We start from the raw sequence: 24712 nt of genomic DNA, 5'->3' as shown, positions 1-24712 counted from the left end.
ACACTAGGGTGGACTAAATTACTTTTAGGAGTTGCATCATGTTTTCACCAGATCGTTTGTTTAGTTTAACCCATTCCTGTTCCTTTGGACAGACCTTAGACCTTTCTCACTTGAAATAACCACACAACAGCATGTGTGTAATGCATACAGCACAGACACATTGTGGGCCACCATGTTCCTTCCTCTAAGAGATGGTCACGTAAAATGGTCTGCTGAATGTAAACATACAGAATGACATCTTAAGACTGGACTTCTGTTTTTCCTTATCTTAGTGTAAAAGAATCAGAGCCTTCACTTCTCAGAGCCAAAAATCCATTCCAGAAGAGGACTGAAAATTCCTTCACAGCTTTGCCCCACAAATTAAACGGTTCTTTCCTCTATCTGGTGCTAACTCCTCAGGTATTTACTGGGAGCACTCGTACGCCGCAGCAAATCCTCTTCCTGATGGACAGGGCCCATCTCCTGGGCCCCTGGGCTGTCCTCCTCTGCACCACTTGTGGTGAACGCCTCGTGGCGGGACGGAGCGGCGCGGAGCGGTGCGGGATGCCCGTACAAAGTTACGCTACACGCTACGCTACCAGCGCCGCGCCGCGCCGTGCCCGCGCAGCACGGGACGCTTCTCTCTCACCACCGACCGCTGTTTGAGCGCTCACCGGCTTCTGGGAGCGCGGTTCTCCTGTATCGAAACGTTTAAAATCTCGATGTCCCCGTTAGAAACCCAGCTAAATCCTAACGCAGATAGCAGAGATGTAGCTGCGTGCCTGACACGGACCTGCACCGGCCGGCCCTCAGCCCGGCTCCCCTCGGTGCCGGCACTCGGCGTTCCCGCGCGCCGGGGCTCCGACGCCGCTACACCGCGGCCTCCCGCGCCGGCCCTTCCGACGGGGCTCCCTCCGCCCAGCCTCCAGCGCCGGGGAACAACGGGCGGCTCCGGTTTCCGAGGCGGCGGGGCGGGAGGGGGCGGCCCGAGGTGCCGGGCGGTGGGGCGGGCGGCGGGCGCGTGAGCGCGGCCCTCGGCGGGGCGGGAGGCGCTGAGGGGCGGCGGCGCGGACGATGCGCGGCTCTCGCTGAGCGGCCGCCGCCTCTCGCCGCGGGATGAGCGCCTCGGCGGCCACCGGCGTCTTCGTCCTCTCCCTCACCGCCATCCCCGTCACGTACCTCTTCAACTGCCTGGCGGCCGGCGGCAGGTGAGGCGGGCGGCGGAGGGCGGGAGGGGAAGCGGGAGGCTGAGGTGAGGGGAGCCGAGGCGAGGGGCAGCCCGGAGGGTATTTTTAGCGGCGGCACGGGGAGAGAGGGCGGCTGCGGCCGCGGGACTGAGCGGGCCGGGCCGGCGGAGCGAGGGCAAAGCGGGGGCAGAGCCGCCCCGGGAGCGATGCGAGCGGCCCCGCAGCACGGCGCCCCCTCGAGGGACGGCAGCGGGCGCAGCCCGGCATCCTTCTGAGCACACAGCCACGCGTGTTTTGCTACTTTGCTGCACTGCACGGATATCTGCCCCGTGTTTGTAAGGCTTTGCTGCCTCCGTTCCTTCCTCATTTGCCTCCTCCTGGCTCATAACCTAATTATTTCTCTTGGTTTCTCGCTGCTGGAGAAGTGCTGACTTATGTGATACGGTGCCAATGTTTGTTTCAAATTGATAAACCACAGCGCAGAGTTGTTGTGGTAGTAGCGGCTGTAATGGCATGAAGAAATCCATCACTGGTGGAGCGGAGCGGTAGAAGACTGAAGCCATGAAGCAAGCCAGCAGGCTGGGAGCACCCACCACGGCTCAGGAAGCATCCGGGTGTATATTCCAAAATGGTTATCTTGCACTTCTTTTCAGTGATTTAAAATGAAGCTTCACTAAGGCTGAAGTCACCACAATCAGCACTGTTTGCTTATACACTGTTTTCTGGACACACATAGCGGCACTGTATATAATCACATGCCAAATATTTCTTAGCTGGTGCTTCTGGAGTTTACCTAACTTTTCTCTCTTTTTATTTTTTTCTCCTCTGTGCACAAGCACAAAACTGAGGACTGAGAAGAGAGTCTTCACAGAATCAATTGCACATACAGGGATTTAAACCACAAACACATTTTCTTAATGCACCTTTTCCTGGGGTTTCTGCTGAAGATTTTGGTACTCCTTTCTACAAACAGCTCACACAGCAGCATTAGAGCCCCCAGTATCTCAGAGGAAAGCTCTGCCCTGCAGAGCCCACCTGTGTTACTGCCAAAGAGCTGATTCCTGCATTCCTGCATCACCTCAAGCAGTGCTGCTTTATGGGGACTGAGGGCTCTTCCGTAGCACTTCCAAAACTGGAAATTAGATCCATCACAGGTGCTCCACACTGCTGCTCTTAGCTGCAGAACTAATGTGCTTTACTTGTAAATACGTAGTTTCTAGGTTAGGTAAATGATTGCTGAGGTCAGACTTAATGTCCTTAATGATCCTATTTTTGGCCTTGAAATCTCTGCATTCATGACTTTCATGTCTCATTGGCCTTTGCATTTTCCATCATTTCTATTTATTTTTGCAGACAGCAGTATGGAAACTGATTTTAGTCAGACAAATCTTGACTACTGGACATTTTGTTTATCTATCTATTTTTGTATTTTCTTTTTTTAGATAATCACATGTAAAAAGACAGGCCCATAAATCATGCAAAACTACAAAATGAACCCTATGACAGTCTATGAAATGGACTTTTAGAACAATCTTTTCTGTATTAAAAACAATTACTTTAAGAGTATGTACATGTGAGAGTGGGCCTGTCATTTGAGAACAGCTGATAAAAAAAACTGAATAAATGTAATTCTGCCCCTTTTCCTGTTTTTCTTTTAACCCCCACTTCTCTTTTACAGTTCCTGGTCAATTGTTGCAGTTGGATTACTGGTTCTGGTTTTTATTGCTTTGTTGGCTCGTGTTCTTGTCAAAAGAAAACCACCAAAAGATCCGCTGTTTTATGGTATGTCCTTTTAACATGGGAGCTAAATTCAGAACGTATCGATTTTTGTGAAGGATAATATATAGTGATTGTTTCAGCTTTAGAATTTAACCGTGGCTTCAGAACTCATTCTATACATTTCTATTTTTACACTTTGCCATCAAAGCATGGAGATATCGATTACTTTCTGAAAGGAAACCTTACTTTTAGATTACCTTGGAGCAAAAACACTGCAGCTGTGTCTTTGGCTGGCCCATTTTTTTCTAAGCTGAAAATTTTGCAACATTGGACTGTAGGTGAAGCAGCACATAAACTTCGTGTATTTATCCTCTGTCTTCCTCCTTATTACAACTTGTAGGCATCTGTCCTGCAGTGTTTTGAGGTTGAGAACTCTCAATTCCCACAGATGTCAAAGGAAATAAAAAGCCTAACATAAGTAAGTTTTCTGTCTCAGATGAGCGACTCTGAATGCCACTCGGCCTTGCTGGATAGGTCTCCCATGGACTGCAGGGGCTAATGCTAATGTGCTAATGGCATTCTCCTTCAAAAATGGCAAGTTACATTTCTTTTTTTTTTTTTTTGTCCTATCCCTTTTCAGGAGGTAGCGACAATCAAGGTCACTTTATGACTAAGATCTTTGAAAGCATACTTGGCCTTCTGGAAATGCTGATTTTTCCATGGAGATTCATGGGGGCTGTGCATACAGCTCCATGGGATTTCACATTCCTTTGAAAAACCTTCTAAGAACTTCCTGAGTTACTAACTATTGAAAAACTATGTGAAACAATGTGAAAAATGATGTGAAATTGTCACATCATATGTATGTTAAATATCTGTAACTCAAAATAGACATGTGTAGTTCAGTAGATCTCTGCTTGACTGTGTTTATTAGATTGTGAAGTGACTGCATGATTTCAAGTCTTTATACATTTCTAAATTTTATTTTTATTTATTTATTTTTAATTTATTTTCTTCTGTCTTCTTACAGTTTATGCTGTATTTGCCTTTACCAGTGTAGTGAATCTAATAATTGGGCTGGAACAAGATGGAATTATTGATGGATTCATGACTCATTACTTGAGAGAGGTAAAGGACTGCTTGGCTTACAAATATAAATAAAATCTTCACTGTGAATAACTTGTTCCAGTATTTGCCACAGAAAAACAGCCTCTTACATGTTCAACAGGACCTTCTTAAATTTGGTCACTGACCTGTTTAATTGTTGTTATTGGCAAAACTGTCATTGACTTGAAATCACTGACTCATTTGGAAAATTAACATCCCTTTCAACTCCAACCTTATTTAATTAAAGTAATACTGTTCTGTATTAACTTGTATAGTCATTATATGGATGGAAAACAGTTGCTGAAAACCATAGTCAGCACATGGGGTGGATGGGTGCTGCCATATCTAAACGTTTTACCAAGAAGGAAATAATACCATTCCTTTGCTTTTGCCCAGTTACTTTCATATGTGGAATTGAAGTAGAGTTAACAAAACGATGGTGCCAAACACCTACTCAGCAGAATCTGTTGGCTGCTGATTAGCAACATCCACCAAAAATAGCTCAGTAAGATCTTGCTCTCAAAGTCACTGAAGTCACTGAAAAGATTCCATGAGCTTTAATGTGGAACGAGTTGGGGCCTACAAAGTTACCTGTTGGCATCATTAACACGTCCAGCACTGCTGTAGATCTCTAGGCTGACAGATGTATCTTTGTTACTTGTTAAATGTGTCTTCGTTTTGTTTCTTTTAACATTGAAATACGGCAATATAGCAGAGCAGTGATGATGATCACATGCAGGAGATTTCCCTTCATCTTGCACTCTGTTCTGTAACCATAGAACCAATTTCATTACACTTGATCCTTACTAAATCAGATTTGTGCTTGGAAACATCTTTATTAACAGTTGAAAAGTGTACTGCTGAACTGAATGATCATCAGTTACTTTTATCAAATCGTTTCCTGCTGTTCTTTATTAATTGATTATTCTTTCTTCAATCATTGCATGATTTTTAAAACAACTTTTCCCTAGGGTGAACCATATCTGAACACTGCGTATGGCCATGTGATCTGCTATTGGGATGGCTCTGCTCATTATCTGATGTATCTTTTGATGGTGGCAGCTATTGCTTGGGAGTAAGTCATTCTGATTTGTGTAATACTTTGCTTGCATTCTCATTTAACCCACGAAGGGCTTTCTTTTCTATGTAGCATTTAGATTGTTCTTTCAGGACTGTTTCATGTCATAGGCTAAAGCAACACTACTGAAACGTCATTACTTTCAGGAACTGTATCCTCTTCAAGTTGCCTTTTCTCTCAGCTTTGTAAGACCAACAAATCCATTGATCTGTGGTTTCTCTCCTTCACCCTGAGCACAGTCCATCTGTGTGCTTTGTGCTAGTTAAAAGCAAAAGAACACACATTAAAACTATGAGATATCTTGCCTCCATTAGCATATTTACAGTTAGAGTACTGTATAGTTTAGCATTATGATGCACTCTCTCCATTTTGGGGAGAATCATTTGCTTAGCAGGCAGCAGCCCTTTCTACAAGTTCTTTATTTCTGTTGAAGAAGGTTTGAGAAGATAAACTCTTGAATCCAGAGGCTCATGTACACACACTGGCAATAGGAGCAACACTGGAATTCAGTTAATTAATAAATAATTATTATTTTATCGTATTTGCACACATACAACATGCAAAATCACACAGTCAGCCTTCAGATGAGTGAAACAGTGACAGACAACTAAGTATGAGTAGATCCTGTACTATTCATGCAACAGCCTGCTCAGACAGCAGTGTAGTATTCTAAATTCCCACCTCAAAACAAGAATCCAGTGCTGTCTTGTGGTGCAGATCTTAAATATTTGCTTACTAGGACACAACCACACCAATCATAACATTTGAAGATGATCTGGGGGTAGTGGATTTTTAGGGATAGTGCAAAAATGATGTTTTTGTATTTATACATTTTTTATTTTTTATTTTTAACAGACAAAGCTATAGAACCATTGGCCTTTACTGGTTGGGTTCCATTTTCATGAGCATCATTGTCTTTATGCCTGGAAACATTGTGGGTAAGGATGTAATTATTTAACTAAATTTCTCCTGTGAAATGTTTTCAAAATTCAGCAATAGCTTATTTCTGTTTTGCTGCAGTCTAAGTCTTAAATCTAAGTCTTCCAAGTCTTCCTGTTTATAATGAAGTGAAAGACAAATTTTAGGACTATCAGTAACAGAGACAGAATATTTCAAAATTTAAATCTGAAATATGAAAAGAAATTGTTTTGATTCACATTCTCAAGGAAAAATAAAAGTATTGTATTTTGCTATGCCCATAAGATTTCATCCAAATTAGGTTTAATTTTAGCAGGGATACAGTACTTGTCTCCAAGTAAATAATATCAAACTTATTTTGCAGAGAATTACTAATTAATATTATGACTTTCAAGCAGCATTAGGGTCATCCAGATCACCTTTAACAAAATGAAATCTGGAAGTTATTCAATTTTCAAAATTGAACGTTTTTTGATTAAGATAAATCACTGCATAACTGCTAGAGATTAGAATTGTAATTTAAGTATTCACATAATGTCTTTCTGGCGCATGGTGCCTTAAAGTGTCCCCACTTTCAGGATGTTGAAAAACCACAAAATACCAGATCTTAAAAAATAGGTAAATTTCTTTTTTTTTTTCCTTTTTTTTTCCTTCTCCAAAGCATAGTCTCTATTTGAAGTAAGTTCCACTAGGAGAGTTCACAGCCCTCCATTCCTGTAGGATTACCTAGCACAGAGTCACTGATGTGGTTTCTTGTCCTCTCCAAAAAAGGACAATTTCTCTCATTTCTGTCATGCCTTCCTGGCTGATAGGTTCAGTCTCACTGTGCCTGGCACTGTTGAGTACCAGATTTTCAAGATCTGCTTTGCTTTCACAGCAGCTTCCAGTGTTTTATGTCTACACTACCATAGCTGCTTCTGGTTTGATATTAGATACGTAGTATTCAGCACAGCTTACAGATTTTTCAAGTACCTTATGATCATTTTTTTTCTAACAGGAAAATATGGAACAAAAGTGTGTCCTGCTTTTTTCTTGAGTGTACCATATATTTGCCTTCCCATATGGGCTGGGTTCCGAATTTATAATCAACCTTCAGCAACTCCTGATACTCCAGTCAAGGTAATATTATTGTATTTAAGCGTTGGTTACTGTTAGAAAAACTCAAATATGCCTATTGTCTGTATGGAGTTTTCCAGGCCCCTCTGTGGCAGAGGAATGCTTTATAATTGTTCACTGTTACGACAATTGCTGCCAGGCTGTGTAGACACTGTAAATATACCTGTACTACAAGAACATATCATTAAGGTGGGATAAAGCAATAGCAAAATTCTCATATTTAAAGCAAAGGACTCATTTTTAAAGGTAATGTTGTTACTTCCCTCTATTTATTCAGCTTTTGACTGTTTCAATTCCTCAACTGATGGAAACATTAAAATATACCAATGTCATAAGGTGCCACAAAATCCTTAGAGACCTTCTACAGAAAAATATTCTTCCGTAGAAGACTTACAGACTTTATGTAATTTAAACATTTCCTTCCTTTTTGTGCATGTGTGTGTGTGTATTCTGCAATATTAGATTGTAGAGGTAATATGAATTGTTCAATTATTACTCACTAATTGTTTCTACACTTTACGTTTTCAAAGAAGATTGTAAAAATCATCTTTACTTACAAGCTGGTTAGGCTGTTGCCATTGAGTTTAATAGCTGGTCTGTAATAATACAACTGAGCAATAAAAAAATGGAATAATGGCTTATGCACTGTCTTACTAAAAACAAACAAAATAAAACAACCCTGTAATACAATGCACTGAACAGATATTTAACTCTTTGTTGCCATTTGCAAGCCAGTTTATTGCCACAGCAATAAATATAATGTAAATATAATACAATGTAATATATTGTAATATAACCAAGTAATATTTTTGCATCTCAAGAGCTCTCAAGTCCCTGTCAGCTTCATTCTATAGCTGAAAATAAAGACACAGATGAAAAGAATTACTATTCCATAGCTAATAGGAGCACATTCTAGGGAGTAGAATAACAGCAGATGACGCACTGAAAAATATTCCAGAAATGTATGAAAGAGAACATTCAGCCATCCATCCACACATGATGAATCTTAGGTGAGGAAGAGGAGCATAGACAGACTTTCGTATCTCCTGAAGTTTGAAGATAAGCTATGGGCTGTGCCTAGCTTTTGGGGCACATCCTTCTTAAAGGTAAAAATCAGGGAAAGTGTATGTGCCAAACTCCCTTCTACTCTCCCGTATGATCTTGCAGGAAACCACGTCCCATATTGTGGAAGTCTGAGCTGATTTACTTAAACTTGTCAGTAATTATCAGCCAGAAGCTTATCTGTTAGAAGAAGTTAAGTGTAGTTAAATGTAGTGTTGACTTTTGTTGAATGTATTAGTGAGAATATTCTTTGCATGAAGAATTGCTGAAGGTTTCAGTTTGTTTTCTCAGCAAAGAAAACACTGCAGAAATTGCTGTAGTAGTAAATATGTGATGGGTTGTTTATTTGCTGAAATACAGCCACGTCTCCAGCGCTCACAAGGAGTTCAACCACTTACTTAGATTTGGTACTGGTACATATGCCAGGGAAACTCACTTCCTAAATTTTCTTTCAAAAAGTGACTGAATTAGAAGCCTGTGAGCTGAAAGTTTGACGGTGCACTTGTAAGTGAATCCTTTCTTGGGAAGCTGAACTTCCTTTCCTTAGAAGACCATAAAAAAAAAGTCTTCATTCCTTTCACCAGGGCCATCAAGCCTTGCCCAGCCACTTTGTTTTCAGAACTCGTTTTCTGTTCACAGCTATTTTATCCTCTGTATCCAAGGATTACAACTGGAAATTTGTATCTTGGTCCATTAACAGTATAATTTAAAATACCTTCAAGCTATAACAAAACTATGCATGATTTTTTTTTAAATTGCTATTATTTTAATAAAACTTTCTCAGCTCTAAAGTGAGTATTGTTTCCAGGAAATAATTGTGTATAATGCTACTGCTAATCAGTTTAAATAATCATTGTAAATCCTGGAAAGAGGATCTTTCAAAAGATCAATTACAATTAGCTGAAAGACTGAACAGCTTCAGCTATCATGCAGTCAGTATAGGTTTAGATAGAAACTTTAATAATGACTTTAAGTGTGATAGAGCAAATATGGAGAAGAACTTACATGGAAGCAACAGATGCAATTCTGGGGCCAAAATACTCATTGCTATAAGACTAGGATAAACCTTTAAGTTAAACAAATGAATTAATAAATAAAACCCAAACAAAAGCAAAGCAACAAAACTCAAGGAGATAATCAAATGTTGGGTGTTTTTTAATAGAAGTGGTGCATAGGAAAGGAGAAGAATTATGCCCTCACTTAGAATCAAAGCAAACTGTGCCACGCTTTTTTACAAAGCCCAGCAGGTTATCTCTAAGTGTATCAGCTCAGGGAACAGGTTAATGTAATTTAAAATTCATTTACAAAATTAAAACACATAAAGTCAGATTTGTACATGAATTCTGGAGGGACTGACTTCTACAGGCAGCTCATAAGATTATTCCTGTTCCTTAAATCTGAGCATGCAAGGAGCCCCTCAGAGGTTATGGAAAATTCCTTTTTGTGGACGCGAGAGAAAATGCTCCACGTGCCTGCACATTTCCTCACCACACAAAAGAAACAGCAGTGTTGGCAGGACCCGTGCAGAGGTCAGTTTTGTTTGCAGTAAGTAGGAGACCTGTAGCAGGTTATCTCTGCCAGGCCGCTGTGCTTAGCACCTCATTCATTTCAGCATGTGCTGATGTGACTCTTCTGTGTAAAAAGAAGCACAGGGCAAAGTTACTGTGCAGCTTAGCTCTGAGAGTAAAGTGCATCTTTTCCCTTCTTAAGCTTTTCATTTCTATTTTGCTTAGTGTAGACATAGAGAAAAAAGGTGCATTCATTTCTGCACCGTGGCCATTTCACAAACTAATACTGCACCAAAATTTGTTGTAGCTTTGTGATCACAGTGAATATATACATTCAGTAATGTACCTTTTGACATGAGGGAGTGATGCATATAAATATATGTATGGAAATGTGTGTATGCTTCATACTTAGATTAAGTGGAACGTCCATGTAGTAGTTTATATCCAATGATGATTTAACTCGACAGCCCTGGGAAGTCTTTGTCTCTCTCTCGGATAAATGTTAGAATATACATACATTATTTGCATGTATTTAAGTGCAACAACATTTATAAAAGTTCTTCAAATACTGCAAAGCAACAGGTTTTTTTTTCCTGAAAAAGATTAAAAAATAAAATAAAATAAATAGGCCGTCCCTTTCTTAGAGCTTGAGTATCAAATGGCCTTATTTTTGTTAAACTACAGTGCAGATCTTACAGTCCTTGCCCAGGAACTGAGCTTGCAAATTAGTTCTCCTTCTTTAGGGCTTTTATTGTAATCTCGAGTGCTTTTAACTGTGCCTCTACATCCTAATTATTGTTTTGTGCCTTTGGAGACAATTCCACAAGTATAAGACAGGAAGGAGATCAGATTTTTCTTTTTGCTGTGTGCATGCCAACACATGGCAAATAAAAAGGAAGAGGAAATGACTAACACATATAAATGGGGAAGTTCTCCCCCTGAACTACAAAGATACTCTGATGTGCTTACCATGTTGTCCGTCAGTACGCAGTGCTCAAACTGTACCCAGAATGGTTTCCATGAGTCTAATATGTTCTACCAAGTAGGCCAAGCAGTCACTCTTGTTCCTCTATGTCATCCTCCTGGTTAGATTTCCAAACAGCTTTTGGTAACACAGAGCCATCAGCTCTTACAGGCACACATGGTGGGCTATAGGGGATCCTGCTCTGAAGCTATTTCTGCATTACGTATCTGGATATAGTATTTGTTCACTGATCTCAGCAGAGAACACAGAAATGTTTTTCTTTTATCCACGTTCCTTTAATTTCAGTAGCGTCACAGGCTGCTGTGATGAAATGAAAATAAGCATTCACTGTCACTGATGAGATGAGCTCTCATTTTGCTGTCCCTCCAAACAGTCCTTAGATTCAGTTTCAAATGTTTGAGATAATAAACCAATGCTTCTAAAGCTTTTCTACATTTAAATTAACAATAGATGCAACTTTAAAAGAAGTTTGTAATACTGCTTTAAAGATTGATGTGAGTTCAGGGTTAAAGTGCCATTATTTAAGTTGCTTTGAAAGTTAACTAATCCATATTCAAATGGCTTCATTTGGATCCATCCATTTCTAGAGTTTATTCAGACTAGTTTTCATGACTGCATGCTGTCAAGTCCAAGATCTCCTTTTCAGATGCAGAAATCTTTCAGTCCCTGAAATTAGTGGAAAAATAAGGTAACAACTGTGAACTGCTTCTATCACAATGTTTCACTGCTGGAACCTTCTTGTAGTGAATGATCTGGAGCTAATTACATGTCAGGCAGAGCTGGGATGTATTAAATGTGTTCTGCATTGCAGGTGGTTCAGGAAGTTCAGAAGAAAGGACTCTTAAGGCGACCAATGGATTTAATGTTAGCTGCGTATCTCATTCTGGCAGCGGGGTTTTGCATATTCAGGGGCATGGTAAGTTGAAGATATTTCAATATTACAGCCTTTCCTTTTCAGTCAAAATGTTAAACTTGTTTTTCTAAATGAGATATTTTTGCAACTGTGTGGAAAAAATGTGTACATTTCAGTCAAGGAAAATTCCTTCATTATCAAGATTGGAATAGGCCTTAGATACATAAACTGAAATTTAGGATAATTATTGGTTCTTTGTTTCTTCATTTTGCCATATGTAAAGTGTGTTTTTCAGAAGAAATTGCACACAATTTCGGGAGTACATAGCATCCCAGGTGCAGATCAATGGAACAAAATTGTTTTGAGTGATTTAGAGTTGCATTTATGTTCAAGAACATTGAGGTAAGCCAACTAAATTAAGTCTCTGTTTTTATAAACAGATACTTCATTGAAATTATATAGGAAACCAAATTAATTTATACTATGTTGGAGAGAAAAAAAAAACACAAAAAACTCCCAAAACACTGAACCCCCAAACAAAAAAGAACTTATGCTGTTTCTACTTACCAAATATGATTTGGTCTCTGTGTTTGTTTTAAGCACACTTGATTGAATTAAAATTTCAGAGGGAATGAGTCAATGTTGAAAATGCTTGTTGAAGTAGATAAATTCAGTAGTAGGTCAATCCAGTTGTTAGTAAAGAAAATGCCTTCTGTCTTAAGCAGAAAGGAATTTGTGTATCATCCAGTCTCAAAGTTCAGATGTTTAAGCATCTTAGACCTACTGCAGATTGCCCTGCTGTAGTTCTGCTCCTCAATTACACTCATCTTCTGCTGCTTCTCCAAAAACTTGCCTCACAACCCCCCCCCCCCTTTTTCCCCCTTTTTTTCCCCCTTTTAACTTGTTGCAGATCACTTCATTTCTTATGTACAACGCTACTTCAGAGCACTACTTGTGCTGGCTGATCTGCTATTTCACCTACAGTTTTGCTGTGGGAAGTATTATCTCATGCTCTAGCATCTAACTTTAGTCTGTAGTCCCACTTCATTTCCTATGAGGAATAACTTGCTGATTTTTTATTTTTTCTTTATAGTATGTGGTCATTTCCATATAGTTTTACATAACCAAAACAGGAACAGCTTACTGGCCTTTCTTCTACATACAGAGATCCACCAAACATCTCCATGTAGCCATGATTTTATGAAAGTGCTCAGAAATATAATATATTAGAACACACCCAGACCTTCTTGAATGCTCATATTGGAAAAGAATGGGGAGGAATATCCATTTCTTGTAAATCTTCCTATTTCTTGCCAAAGTCACACAACAAATACACATAATATTCGGTTGTGCAAAAGTCACGTTTAGCCCTGCTGGTAACTACGTGTTAATAATGCCTTGCTGCAAGTCTTACTGAGGCAGCTCTTGATAGAGATTGCTTACTCCTTTTAGAATAGTTATCTTTTTGTAGAAGGTGTTTTAAGGATCCTGTGAGAAGTCATTCCTTGTGGAACTGGATCTTGTTTATTGGGAGCTTTGTTCGCTCTACAGGAATGTAAAATCCACTTCTCTCTGCTACTCCCTTAGAAATCATTATTATTGTTTTTAATTTACACTTGTCTTTGGAATCTGCATTGCTCTCCACTGCTACTTTGCCACATTGCAAATCTTTTCTTGGACTACACCTGTAGCTTGCTATCCTAAACTTGAGTGCTTAACCAGAAGTTTCCTCACACTCCTTGAGCAATTTTCCATTCAAAAGCCCATTCACTGGGATTTCACACGCTGTCTGGCTGTCAGACCAAATCAATAATTGTTATATTTTTTTACTAGCACAGCCAAGTGATTGAATTCTCTTCCAGCCGAAATTTTTCAAGTATGCTGTGAGCATTTCCTCAGCATCTCCCTGAGCAGCATGAGAGGAGACTGCATTTCAGGCTTTTTTTTGTTTCCCCTTTTTAAATTGATGATTAAAGGAATCACCTTTGGAACAGATGCTAAGCAAGTCTCATAGGAAGCAGTACTTCAGCCCACTCCTAGAGCCTTAGGGCTGGTAACAGGTTTAGAGAAAGTCCTTTGTTCACGGGAAGTTTTGAAAATTCTTCTTAGATTGCTCTGGATTGCCCTGCTGAACTCTGCCGGCTATATATTCAACTGCACGAGCCTTATATAAAAGATCCTGCTGCCTATCCTAAGCTTCAGGTAAAGCATTGACTGTGAAAGCATACAGTGTTACGAAGTGATTTGTTACCTGGCACAAAGATGACGCCACGGGTTACACAGATGACAAGATCAAGAAGGAAAGTATTTGTTTATGGCAAGTTAAACGGTATTTTGTATTTCCTACTAAACAGCCTTCCAGGATACCAGTTCTTCATTGTGATAAACTTAACCTTGATTCAGATCTGTTACCTGGAGTTACACATCCTAATTACTCAGGCTTTTTAAAACATATTTCATGAGATAGATCCGCATGCTTTTTATAATCGTTATTCTCTTAGATGGACAAAGCAGACCTTCAGTCTGGAATAACGGAGCAAAAAGAGGTGCAGAACTAGGTTCCTTAAGCTCATGTTGTGCTTCTGTCACCAATGACATGCTCCTTCAACCACGATGTCTCCTACCAAACCTATTTAAATGCACATTTGCTTCAGTTTTGTAATATTTGCAAAGTTGCCATTCTTTTGCAACCCTGTCTGCTGCTTATAAGGACAGGTCCTGAAGTGATAAGAAGACTCACCATTCAGACAGTGACCTATACTTTCTGGAAAAAGGGGTATTCAGTATATTCAATACATTTCACATTTCAATATATTTCACACTCCAAAACAGAAAGCACCATGGAGCTTGAGAAATGGACTCTGAATAGCATCCAGTGGATGTACTGGATGGTGAGTTAGGCAAGCCATGCTTATTGGCATGGTCTCAGGATGGCAAGCAGTATGATGAGGGAAAACATGTCCTGGGATAAAGAGGATTTGGATCAGGCAAAGAGACAACAGCCATTGATACTGGTTGGGGCCTGGGGGTGTATGGATCCAGTCAACAGCATCCTCTTTTCTCAAAGAGGTTTTAGATACAAAGTTTTGAATAATCTCAATTCTACAGTCAACAGCTGGCTAACTTTTAATGCACCTCCCTCATATTGCAAAGGAACTAATATTTGTGTTTAAAATGCAGATGCTGGCATATATGTTCTACTCCGTGCCATACTACGTGATTGCTTTGTATGGCCTACTGGTGCCTGGTTGTTCCTGGATGCCTGATTTAACCCTTATACATGCTGGAGGACTAGCTCAGGTATTTCTCCATAAAATATTCACTCTTGAATATCTAGTTAATAAGTAGAGAACTATGGAATATGTAAGGAGAGCAGGGCTTGACCTAGCCATATCGGTTTTATGCCATATTAACACAAATCATCTTTCGTATCTGTGCAAAACTAACTTGAGGGAATGGAGACTCAGGCTTATTTTATATTTGACTGCTTTCTTGCCTTGGTAGACTTTTCTCTTTCTACTGAATCATTCAATCGGGAAAATGCAAACCTTATTGAGCGCCATGCATTCTTTAGCTGAGACTATGAAAGAAGCCTGTCCCGAAGTGCCAGCAGTGGGTCATGTGAAAAAACATACAGCTCCAACAAAACAGTAACAATGTTCCCATAATATGTATTGCCAGATCAGTGGTTTGAAAAGCACAAGTGGAACAAGGAGCTACTAGTCACAGTGAACAGACAGTGACATTAAGACACACTCCTGTTGCCAAAGGCATGCTAGTGATCATACTGAACTCATTGTTTGGGTTCTCTTAAACAGCTCTTAGTGCTGGTGGCTGTAAGACTGACCAAAAGAAAAAGAAACTGACAAGCAGTAATAAACTACCTATCATGCCATACAGATAAACGTTCACAGCTGAGACAATGACAAATAATTTGTACTGTATGCAGGAAATGTATTCTGAGTATCCAGACAACACAGGAAAATATGCACTCAGTGCTTTAACAATAATGAAAACATTGAGACACAGCAGCAAGGGTAAATCAAGTACTGTTATTAGACAAACACAAACCAACACTTTGTTCCCTGTTGCAGAGATAACATTCATGGGTACGAACTGCAGTCCAGCTTAACTGCCCACTCAGGATGGAGGGAGTGACAGCTTACTTTTCATTTGTCAGCTGGTATCACAGAGAATGACTTTTTTATCCAACAATTTATAGATGATCTTGAATCACCAAATTGTATCAAAACAGAATCTGACAAACATATTATCCAAAAGATATAAAAAAATATACAACTGTGTTTGGCACAATCTAACCTAAAAAAAGCACAAGCTAGCTAAGGTAAGCAAGGCAGCATTGGGAACATTTCTCTACTGACAGATTGCTCAGGTTTCATGAATTCCCCAAGCTGGCAGGTTAAGAACTGCTTCTTCAATGATTATTGAGCCCTTTGTGAAATAAACCAGAAGTCAAAGTATGCTGACTGTCACAAACCTACCTACCAACTCAGACCCTCAGACTGGAGGGGATCTGGTTTTGTTTTTTAAAAGAAATCTTTCTGAAGTGGTATTTTTTACTCAGAATTTCCCATTTTAATCTTTGAAGCTTGTGCTATGTACAAAACTTCGTGGGTTGACAAAATCCAATTGATAAAGGGAACTTATGTTGCTGTACACTCCCCACATTTCCTTTGGGATATTTGGGTTTTTTTGTACTTCTAACTGCAATGCACAGCAGAATGAACTTCAGTCATCACACAACAGAAAAAGATTTACTTGATTTGACTTTGTGAACTTTGAGCAACTGAGGAAGAAAAATGTGACATAACGGACCAAAGGCACCTTTCTAGAGGGTTTTTTTTGTTACTCGGAGGGATACAACACATTTTTGGGTTTGTCTTAGGTTAAAAAACTTTGATGATCAAAATAACTGTAGTACTGAATTGGATTTTGCCTTCAGTTATGAGCAAAGGTCCAAAAAAGGTAAACAACTAGTGATAGAAATGGGGCACTGACCCCAGGAACGAACACTGCTCCTACAGATGTCAGATGTTGGCATCTCAGTTGTTTTTATTCCTATCATTAGGAAATATATACTTTTTGCAAAAAAAAACAAGTCTCAAAATGCCACCTGATGCATCCAAACGAAGACCCTCTCAAAGTGCCTGCCCTTTCACACACAAAAATAACCATTCCTCTCTGTATTTATTGCTTCAGAATTACACATCGCTCTCAGTTAAATGGTTGTTCCTGACATTCAGACTTCAAGAACAGGTTGCAACTCTTAAACATCCTGAAGTTGAAGGAAGAGCTCTTTAAATGTCAAAGCACCAAAGTACCAGAACTTTGATTATTACAGTTTGCATACTCTCTGTGAACTTGAAAAAACTGGTGTTCGCCTACTCAAGTGAGCTACATGTGAAGCAATTTAAGAGCCATACCCCTGCTGCCCACAACCAGTGGGTACCAACTGTCTCACCAGTTTTTTGCAGCCTATTTCTCTATACTATCCAAAATATAGAAAGTTTTTCTTTACTCCTCCATAGATCTGCTCTCCTCAATTCTGCAGTTTTTGGTGGCTTCTTTCTGCAGTGTCTCAGATCTGCAGGAGAACTAAAGCAAAGGAACATATTTTTCTAGGTTACTCTCTCCCCATTCCATTTGATGACTTTCCTTAGGTACATAAGATCTGATCCAATCCCTTCCAAAATCAGTTATAATTTTTTTATTTGATTTTAATCTGTATTAGAAGGAACCTTTCTCCAGGCTCTTTTCCCCTGGCTGGAGGACTTTCTTGTCTGCAGGGTAACAAAACCCAACAACTACAGTAATGCTACAGACAAAAAATATTGTAAAAAACCCAAACTACTTCATACTGACAAGGAGACGAATGTGTAGCAGGAAAGGTAAATTACAGCTGTCACACTGAGCAGTGCCAAACCCAGCACCAGTCTTCTTCCAGTGATTGTGGAATGGCCCCACCAGCACACTGTCAAGGCTCTGAGTTTAACAAAGGCCACATGTTTATTAAACAGAAGAGGCTACCTGAGAAGTTAACCTGTAGCACATTATCCGGTTGATTTCTCAGCCAAGTTCTGATTCTCAAAATTCTCCACTTGAAGGTTCAGTGCAGAAAGCACCAAGGATTGGTTTATTCACTGGGAGGATATGATCACAGCAGACTCAAGGTTGCCCTCACTTACTGAAATACCAGCCTAGTGCACAACTGGCACAGTGATCTGGAATGACCAACAGCTCTTACCTTTCTAAAGAACATGGATTGGGCACTTGAAGTCAGAGCAAGATTAAGCTACTGGCAAATGAGAGACCTGCTTTAAAACACTCTCTTTCCTCCTCCCACCAAGACTAAAAACCCAAACCAACCAGAAAAACAGAATCTGAATACAGTCATGGAAAGATAGAAGATTAAAAGCCTAACACAGTCTACATGAAGGTAAATCAAACTTGAAAAAAAAAATTGACTTTAACAGACCCCAATGGCTTCCTTGGTAATGCAAAGAAAAAAGCATTACACAGACAAAACAAGTCTAATAAATAATAATTATATAGTGCATTCACTAGCTAGTGAAAATCTTCATGGGTTACAGAGAGAAAAAAAAAAGCAGACAAATGTTTCAATTTTCTATAACAGTGAAAGCTCACCAATGTGCTCCAGCTCTTGTAAGAGACACAAATCACACAGTAAGGCTAAGATCTCCTAAGGCATCCTAGGGGTTTGAGGAGTTACAGCTCCTTCTGCCAAGTTTGTGAACTCACTGTTACACATAGCTGGGCCACTTCTGGAGACAGGAGACCCTTGCAAGAGGCACACAGCTTAACGTCTTGTTCCCCCTAAGCAGTTCTGAGATGCCCTGGAAAGCTTTAGGTGAACATTGGACAGCACCAAACCTCCTACACAAAGCCCGATGGTTGTGATTGCATATTTTCTTTGCAAACCATTACCTTGTATAACGAATGGTGTTTGCTCCTGATTCTTCACTGCCTGCAGAAAGGTTCCCAATGTGAGGAGAGGCAGCAGGTATCTGAGCACGTGCACACAGGTGCCAAAGGCAGCTCCCATCTGAGACAGCTGAGAGCAAACAGGCAGCAAGAGGTGACTGAATTATCCAGCTGACAGAAACAAGCTGCTGATAGTGTGCCCCTCAACATCTGTTTACTGTGTAAAAGTTATTTACAGAAACATACTAGGCAGCACTCTGCTGAAGTGTGCACTTGATTTCTTTGATTGCCCTATTTCTTGCCTCTGGTTTGCTAGATCAGTGCTCCCTCTTACGTGGAGGTGGTTATAATCTCCTGAAATCCAGGTTTCTTTTCTGTTTTGATGTATGTGCTCAGTCCAACCCTTTGCCAGAGAGATGTGTATTAAAGCACCTGCACTGTTTCACTTCCTGCTTTGCTAACAACCATGGACAGAATCAGTCCTTCGTGAGTCCAAATCAACTCCTGCTGAAGCCCAGGTGGAGGTGCCATTTGGCCATCGTGTACTCCTCTGCACAACTAAAATCCTGCTGTCCCTTTCTCCCGCTCTGCTTAAGATTAAATTGATGTTCATCTCCTCAGATCTCACTCACTACAAAGTAATTAAATAAATAAGATTGGACACACGATAGTTAACATGAACTTCAAGCTGTTGCTTGAAATAGCAGGTAACAGATGGAGACAAAAGACAGTAACTACTCTGACACTTCTATCTTTAAGTGTTTGTTTATGCTAAAAATATGCTCCAGCTCAACAAGCTTGCCTTTGCTTATAACCTTCCGTGTGAATTTAACCTATGCTTCAGAACTGCCCCCAGACCCAAGGCCAACTTTACCAATATTTTCTGAAATCATCAGGAGTTCTGGGGTTTGAATCTATAAGATTAAATTAAAAACAAGCAAAAAACAACAAAAACCGAAACAAAAAACAACGGAACAGAAACTAACACGGCTTCCAGATTTTATTCTCTGACTTTATTTAGAATGTCTGACTGCTGATTGCTGATGCCAAACACGATGGTAGGTGGCTGCAGGTCCCACCTCCGCCTCTGGGCTGAGACCCAGCGCAGCACCGGGCAGCGATGCACAGCTTGGTGGCTGTTTGCCTGGGGAAGGATTACAGAGCCTGGTGCAAGAATAATCATCCCTAACTGAGGGTGAAATCCTATACCTAATGTAAACATCAGTGCTGTGTCCACAAAATCACCCCCTGCCATGACACTGATAGCTCCCTTTCTTCTCTATACTGAGTTATGAATGACCGTAGTTCAGAGTGAATTTCCTCTCACTGCCATAAACATATGAAGGATAATTGAGGAATAAAAGGGAAATTGTCACAGGAGATGCACACTTGTATGCGGAATATGCTGTCCAAACATTTCCAAAATGTTCATAAACTTTACCTTCTTTTTTTCTTTTTTTCCCCAATATGCACATTATATACACACCACAGGCTCAGTTTTCCCATATTGGTGCTTCTCTTCATGCCCGAACTCCTTACATCTACAGAGTCCCTGAAGAAGCAAAACAGTTTTTTCTGATATTGAACATAATGTATGGGATTCTTCCCCAGCTGCTGGCTTACAGGTGTGTCCACAAGCCCGAGTTTTTTATGAAGGCGAAAGAAGAAGAAAAAACAGAATAGCACAACTGTTTTCAGCTCCTCTTTTTGGCTGTGTATGTAATTGGGTTTGGATGTAATGGAACGTGCTCGGATGGAACCCAAATGAGGTGTGCCAGATTGCACAGCTGTGTGGAGATGCATGGCCTTGTTTGTTCACCTGACTCAAAAAGGGAAAATAAAGATAACTGCTTTCAATATCACTTCTCAACATTTTGACTCCAAGCACAGTTCGTACTTCATATATGGTTCATTTTTAAAATATTGCATGGAATTAAATAGTAACAGTGGCAGTGTTCTGCCTCCACACACTGAAGAATATCAGTTAGCAATCCCTATACAAACTTACTACAGAATGTGAAGGTCAAGATTTTCAAGTGTCAGAAATTAACATACATAACTCTGTAACATGCACATGTTTTATTTGTCAAAAAGTAATGTCTCGTGGGTCAGCCTTGTTAAAAACCTCAAGAAATCTTTCAAGAAGCAATCCACTGTGATGGTATGACTCCATTTATGCTATGCAAGTCGTATAGTTTTCTTAATACTTTCAAGGATTCACTTCTGCAAGGACTACTCATCTGCTTGAAGTTAAGCATGTGCTCACTTGTGTTTCTGAGCTGGACATGGAGTGCTCCCTGCCTTGAGCAGCAGCCCTTCCACATTAACATGCATTTTCCAAGAGGAGGGTTCTGCTGAAGCGTTACCCTGTGCAGCTCCTTTTGCTGACGGTGTTAGGCCATAAACAAGTAGCAGCATATACAGAGACCTTGCTTGGTCTGTTCAGGTTTCCGCTTGCAATTGCTACTGATATTTTTACTTCAAGCAGGATATTTAGTGCCTTTCTTGCAGATGAAATTAGCTGATACATTTTAACTGCACATACTTTATTTTGGGGATGTTGAATTTTGGGTGTTTTGACTTGGAGAATTTCAGTTTTCTTTTTGAACCTGATCAGTAACAGGAAAGCATCAGCTCATGCGCATGCATGTTGCACTCTACACAAGGGGACTTTCAGAGCAGCAAGAAAGTCATGCGTTCACGCTCCGCAGTGAAACACTGAGGCGTGGTTCGTAGCAGCGCTCAGAAGACAGAACCCATGGTTTCATACCTCCGACCACAGGGCAGGCCCAAAAACCACAGCACATCTTTGTCAGTGCTTCTCGGTAAAAGGGAACTTAAGCAATGGTTTCCTTCAAGCACCCAACCTCCCTGGTGCGGAATCCTTCCATGTGCGCTCGAATCTGGGACAGCTCCAACCCCGTCCTCCCAAGAAAACAAGCCCTGAGCTGTTGGGCTGCAACAACACGATGTCTCACAGACATTTGCACCTCTGATGTCACTTCTAATGTTTTTAAAGAAACTTTGAATACATTCAAGGTGAATTTAATAACCTCCTGTTATCCAGAAAAGGCAAAGTACAGAAAAAATAAAGATCTCACCTGCACTTGTATCTATTATGGTCAACTCATGTTAACAGAATGTTTTGCTTTAATACTTGACTTACATTAATACCTCACATTATTACACGTATGAAGCCAAATATGACGCTAACTTAGTTGCTTACAACCTCAAACCTTACTCCCAATACACATTCCAATAAATTTATTCTGTAAAAACAATACATTTTTTTGTTTTCTTTTTGTTTCGTTTTTTGTTTTTTTGTTGTGTTTTTTTTTTTTTTTTTTTAGTTTTTTACAGTAAACTCGTCAACTACAAACCTTGAATACGCAAAAGATGTTCCAAGGACAAGCATAACAAGGATTGATAAAACCAGACTAAATATGTTTTCACAATAAAAGCTGGCATAAAAATAAATAAAAATCTCTATTATCACAATAGCAACAATAATGTACACAGAATAATGGATTTGGAATGCTTACTTACTAGTCTAGTTCTATTTCCAAAAGGAAAAAAAAGCCAGAATGACAGCATCCTTTTTAAGCCTTTCATTCATTAAAATCGATGTTTTCTTTTGGTTTCCCATAGGGTTCTATATCACAGTAAGCTTAAAAGTGGAAAGCATCCAAATGAATGATCTCAAATTGTGTTGGCATTGGAAAAAATCCTTGTATTAATCTAAAGAAACACAAAAAGACTTTCACTAACTTCACATATAGGAACTAAGTCAGATAGTGTACATTACATCATGATTTTGAGAAGTATTAAGAGTATAACTAGCTAGGTACTTCTAGGAAGGAAAGGTATTGTATTACATTATTGAACTTGGTGGTGATCTCAACGCAAAAAGATTTTTTCTTTCATGTTGTAAACTGATCAAAACCCAAGAAAGCATGGCCATAGGGAAATTTAAACTAATGTCTGTGGGTGGAAAATACTGTAGCGTTGTATGGAAGGGACTCTTTGCCAAGATTTACTTGTGTTTAAAAAAAATGCTGATATAGAATGATATAATCTGGAGTTACACCTTTTCTGTTTAGAAAAGGGATCTAAAACATGTTCAAGTATGCGGCATCTTCATAAACCTCAGCCACTGGGAAAGGGCAACTTCATGCAACCAAATAATATGAAAATCGAAACGCAACCCTTAGAAAAAAGGGTAAAATGTCATTTCTGCAAACACAACAGATAGGAATGTGAATAATGTGCATACAAACTGGGATGCTGTTGATGATACTAATGAACAGATGTGATGACTCATATCAAATCCAAGAATATTAGACAACCAAACATGTAACCTTCTTGTGTTTTCCCTTAATATTCAGCAGTCATTATGTTGGTTAAGTCTGAAAGAGAGAAAGAGAGAAAGAAAAACAAAATCACATTTCATGTACAAAAAAGCTTGCTCTAACAAACCTGATACAATTAATGCCTTATTGCTACATTTCAGAGCTGCCGGCACAAACAGCTGCTTGGTCTCCTCAAATGGAATTTTTGGCTATTTTTTTTTTCCCGGAGAAAACCGCATATGTTTCATCAACCCAACAGACCACCACAAAACATTGAAGAGCACAGTTCAAACATTCAGGGCTTTATTCAAATGAGCAACTCAAGCCGCATGTGTAACGAGCTGTTTTTCTTCTTCCCCAATCCCTTAATAGTGTCTTGCAGTACACACAGCCAGATGTTGCCTTGTTCCAGCAGCCCGGGTCACTGATGGCCTCGTGCAGGAGCTGAGGGCTGCTGTGCTCCTGCATGCTCTATGGTGAGGATGCTCTTTGGCTCAAACAAACGAACGCTTCACAGGCACAAAGAAAGATAAACACTTCTCATAGCTAACGTGTCTGAATGTTACTTCTGAAAGGGAAATAGTTTGGCTTGGAGTTCACTGTAAAGACACGACAGAAAAGGAAGAAACTCTCACTTCAAGACTGAGTCAAGGTCAGCTCTGGCTTCCACTGACACTAGCAGGAACGGCATCAGACCATCCCCATGGCCTCTTGGCAAGCATCTCCAAGTCTGTTTCTTCACATTAAAGAGAGAGAGCTAAACTCCCTTGCAGATACAGGGACACGCTACTTTTATCCAACAACACGAAGACAGGCAGTGCTACTTGGCTACCTTGCCCTTCCTTCTTGTAAAGAATTCAGGACATTAATGCTTGTCCACCCACACCCTGACAGACGGAAAAAAACACAACATGCAAGCAATATGAAGGCACTGATAATGTATTTGGCCAAGAAAAAAATCATCTTAAGAAATTATGGAGTTTTGGTGACAGGTTAAATCCACTGGGGATGGCAGAAATTTCATTTTACAGAGGATCTGTAAGAGAATATATGATATTTTAACAATTCTGCACGAACAGTTTGCTGCCCAAGCTCTCTCCCATTCTGGCCCATCATACTTGCTGTGCGTGATGCCACGGCTAGAAAAGAATACACTTTTGTGCTCTAGAGGATAAGAGCATTCCAGTGCCCACTGGGATCCCAGTCTGGTGGCTGCTCCTCTGAACTGTGGGATCTGTTAGTTCACTGTGGTTCTGCTGTCCTACAACAAAGGGTTTGCAAACTACTGCAGCGCAAGCAGTAAGTAATGCACTTTCCACCTGTGAGTCCTGGTCTATCCTGACCAGTGGCACATGAGAAGGGGTTACTCCAAAATGCTCGCACACAAATGATGGCTCACAGGCAGCAGCCTGAGCCCCGCCTGCCCTGGAGAAGCCTAGTGACGTAGCTCATCCCAAGCACCAAGGGTCCAGGACTTCACTGCTCTCTAAGATTCAATGAGATTGTGCTTACAGATGCTTTGGAGACATGGCTTGGAGGGTTTCACTGCCATTTCTCTTCCCTTCAGAAGGTGGTGCAGATACCCAATAGGGCAATGCCAAACGATTAGTCAATCAGCACCTTCAAGCAAAGTTCGTAGTGACAGCTGCTAGCCAGTCCTGGTAAGGCTGAATGGTTACTGAAGCAGTTGGTCCCTACAGCACTGCTGCCAGATCCGGCAAGGAAAGCTGTCCTTTTGCAGCACTAAAGCTTTGCACTTATTAACAACTATGCAGCGCTGGGTTAATGCCAGCAGGCTGGGTAGCACCCTGCTCACGTGGTGTGCTGTGAACATTAACAGTTCCATTACCCACAGATGTGTCTGCTGGGCCATGATGCAGCACAGCAG

At 40.3% G+C, this 24712-nt stretch overlaps 2 protein-coding genes across 6 annotated transcripts in view; one reads left to right on the top strand and one right to left on the bottom strand.

The window, feature by feature from the left end:
- The first annotated feature begins 996 nt into the window (after positions 1-996).
- TM6SF1 (transmembrane 6 superfamily member 1) lies at positions 997-21831 on the top strand. 5 transcript variants are annotated; one of them, XM_048956789.1, is made up of 10 exons: positions 997-1187; positions 2845-2948; positions 3916-4013; positions 4964-5067; positions 5926-6008; positions 6986-7107; positions 11471-11575; positions 13622-13714; positions 14693-14812; positions 19967-21831. In XM_048956789.1, the coding sequence occupies exons 1-10, from the start codon at positions 1096-1098 to the stop codon at positions 20156-20158; spliced, it is 1113 nt and encodes a 370-aa protein (XP_048812746.1). In that variant the 5' UTR covers positions 997-1095; the 3' UTR covers positions 20159-21831. The 5 variants fall into 5 exon arrangements, with proteins under 5 accessions (XP_048812746.1, XP_048812747.1, XP_048812750.1 ...); XM_048956790.1 differs by lacking the exon at positions 19967-21831 and adding an exon at positions 16733-19960; XM_048956793.1 differs by lacking the exon at positions 19967-21831 and adding an exon at positions 15607-16725.
- The window catches only part of HDGFL3 (HDGF like 3), a 34853-nt gene continuing 31865 nt past the window's right edge, over positions 21725-24712 (bottom strand). The window contains exon 6 of the mRNA XM_048956797.1: positions 21725-22881. Within this exon, the coding sequence (XP_048812754.1) occupies positions 22876-22881 (6 nt within the window). The 3' untranslated portion in view covers positions 21725-22875. The remainder of the gene's footprint in view (positions 22882-24712) is intronic.

The sequence above is a fragment of the Lagopus muta genome, chromosome 10 (assembly GCF_023343835.1).
Source record: "Lagopus muta isolate bLagMut1 chromosome 10, bLagMut1 primary, whole genome shotgun sequence".
In the NCBI taxonomy this organism is placed as follows: Eukaryota; Metazoa; Chordata; class Aves; order Galliformes; family Phasianidae; genus Lagopus; species Lagopus muta.
Note: the sequence above shows the minus strand (reverse complement) of the source record. Positions and strands in the feature narration are given on the sequence as shown.

Bases quoted from the DNA above. Each gene is read 5' to 3' on its own strand.
- TM6SF1 (XM_048956789.1), top strand. From the start codon at position 1,096: ATGAGCGCCTCGGCGGCCACCGGCGTCTTCGTCCTCTCCCTCACCGCC. The intron at 5,068-5,925 runs GTAAGTCATTCT...TATTTTTAACAG, and splicing joins GTGGCAGCTATTGCTTGGGA to ACAAAGCTATAGAACCATTG. The intron at 11,576-13,621 runs GTAAGTTGAAGA...AATTCTTCTTAG, and splicing joins TTTGCATATTCAGGGGCATG to ATTGCTCTGGATTGCCCTGC.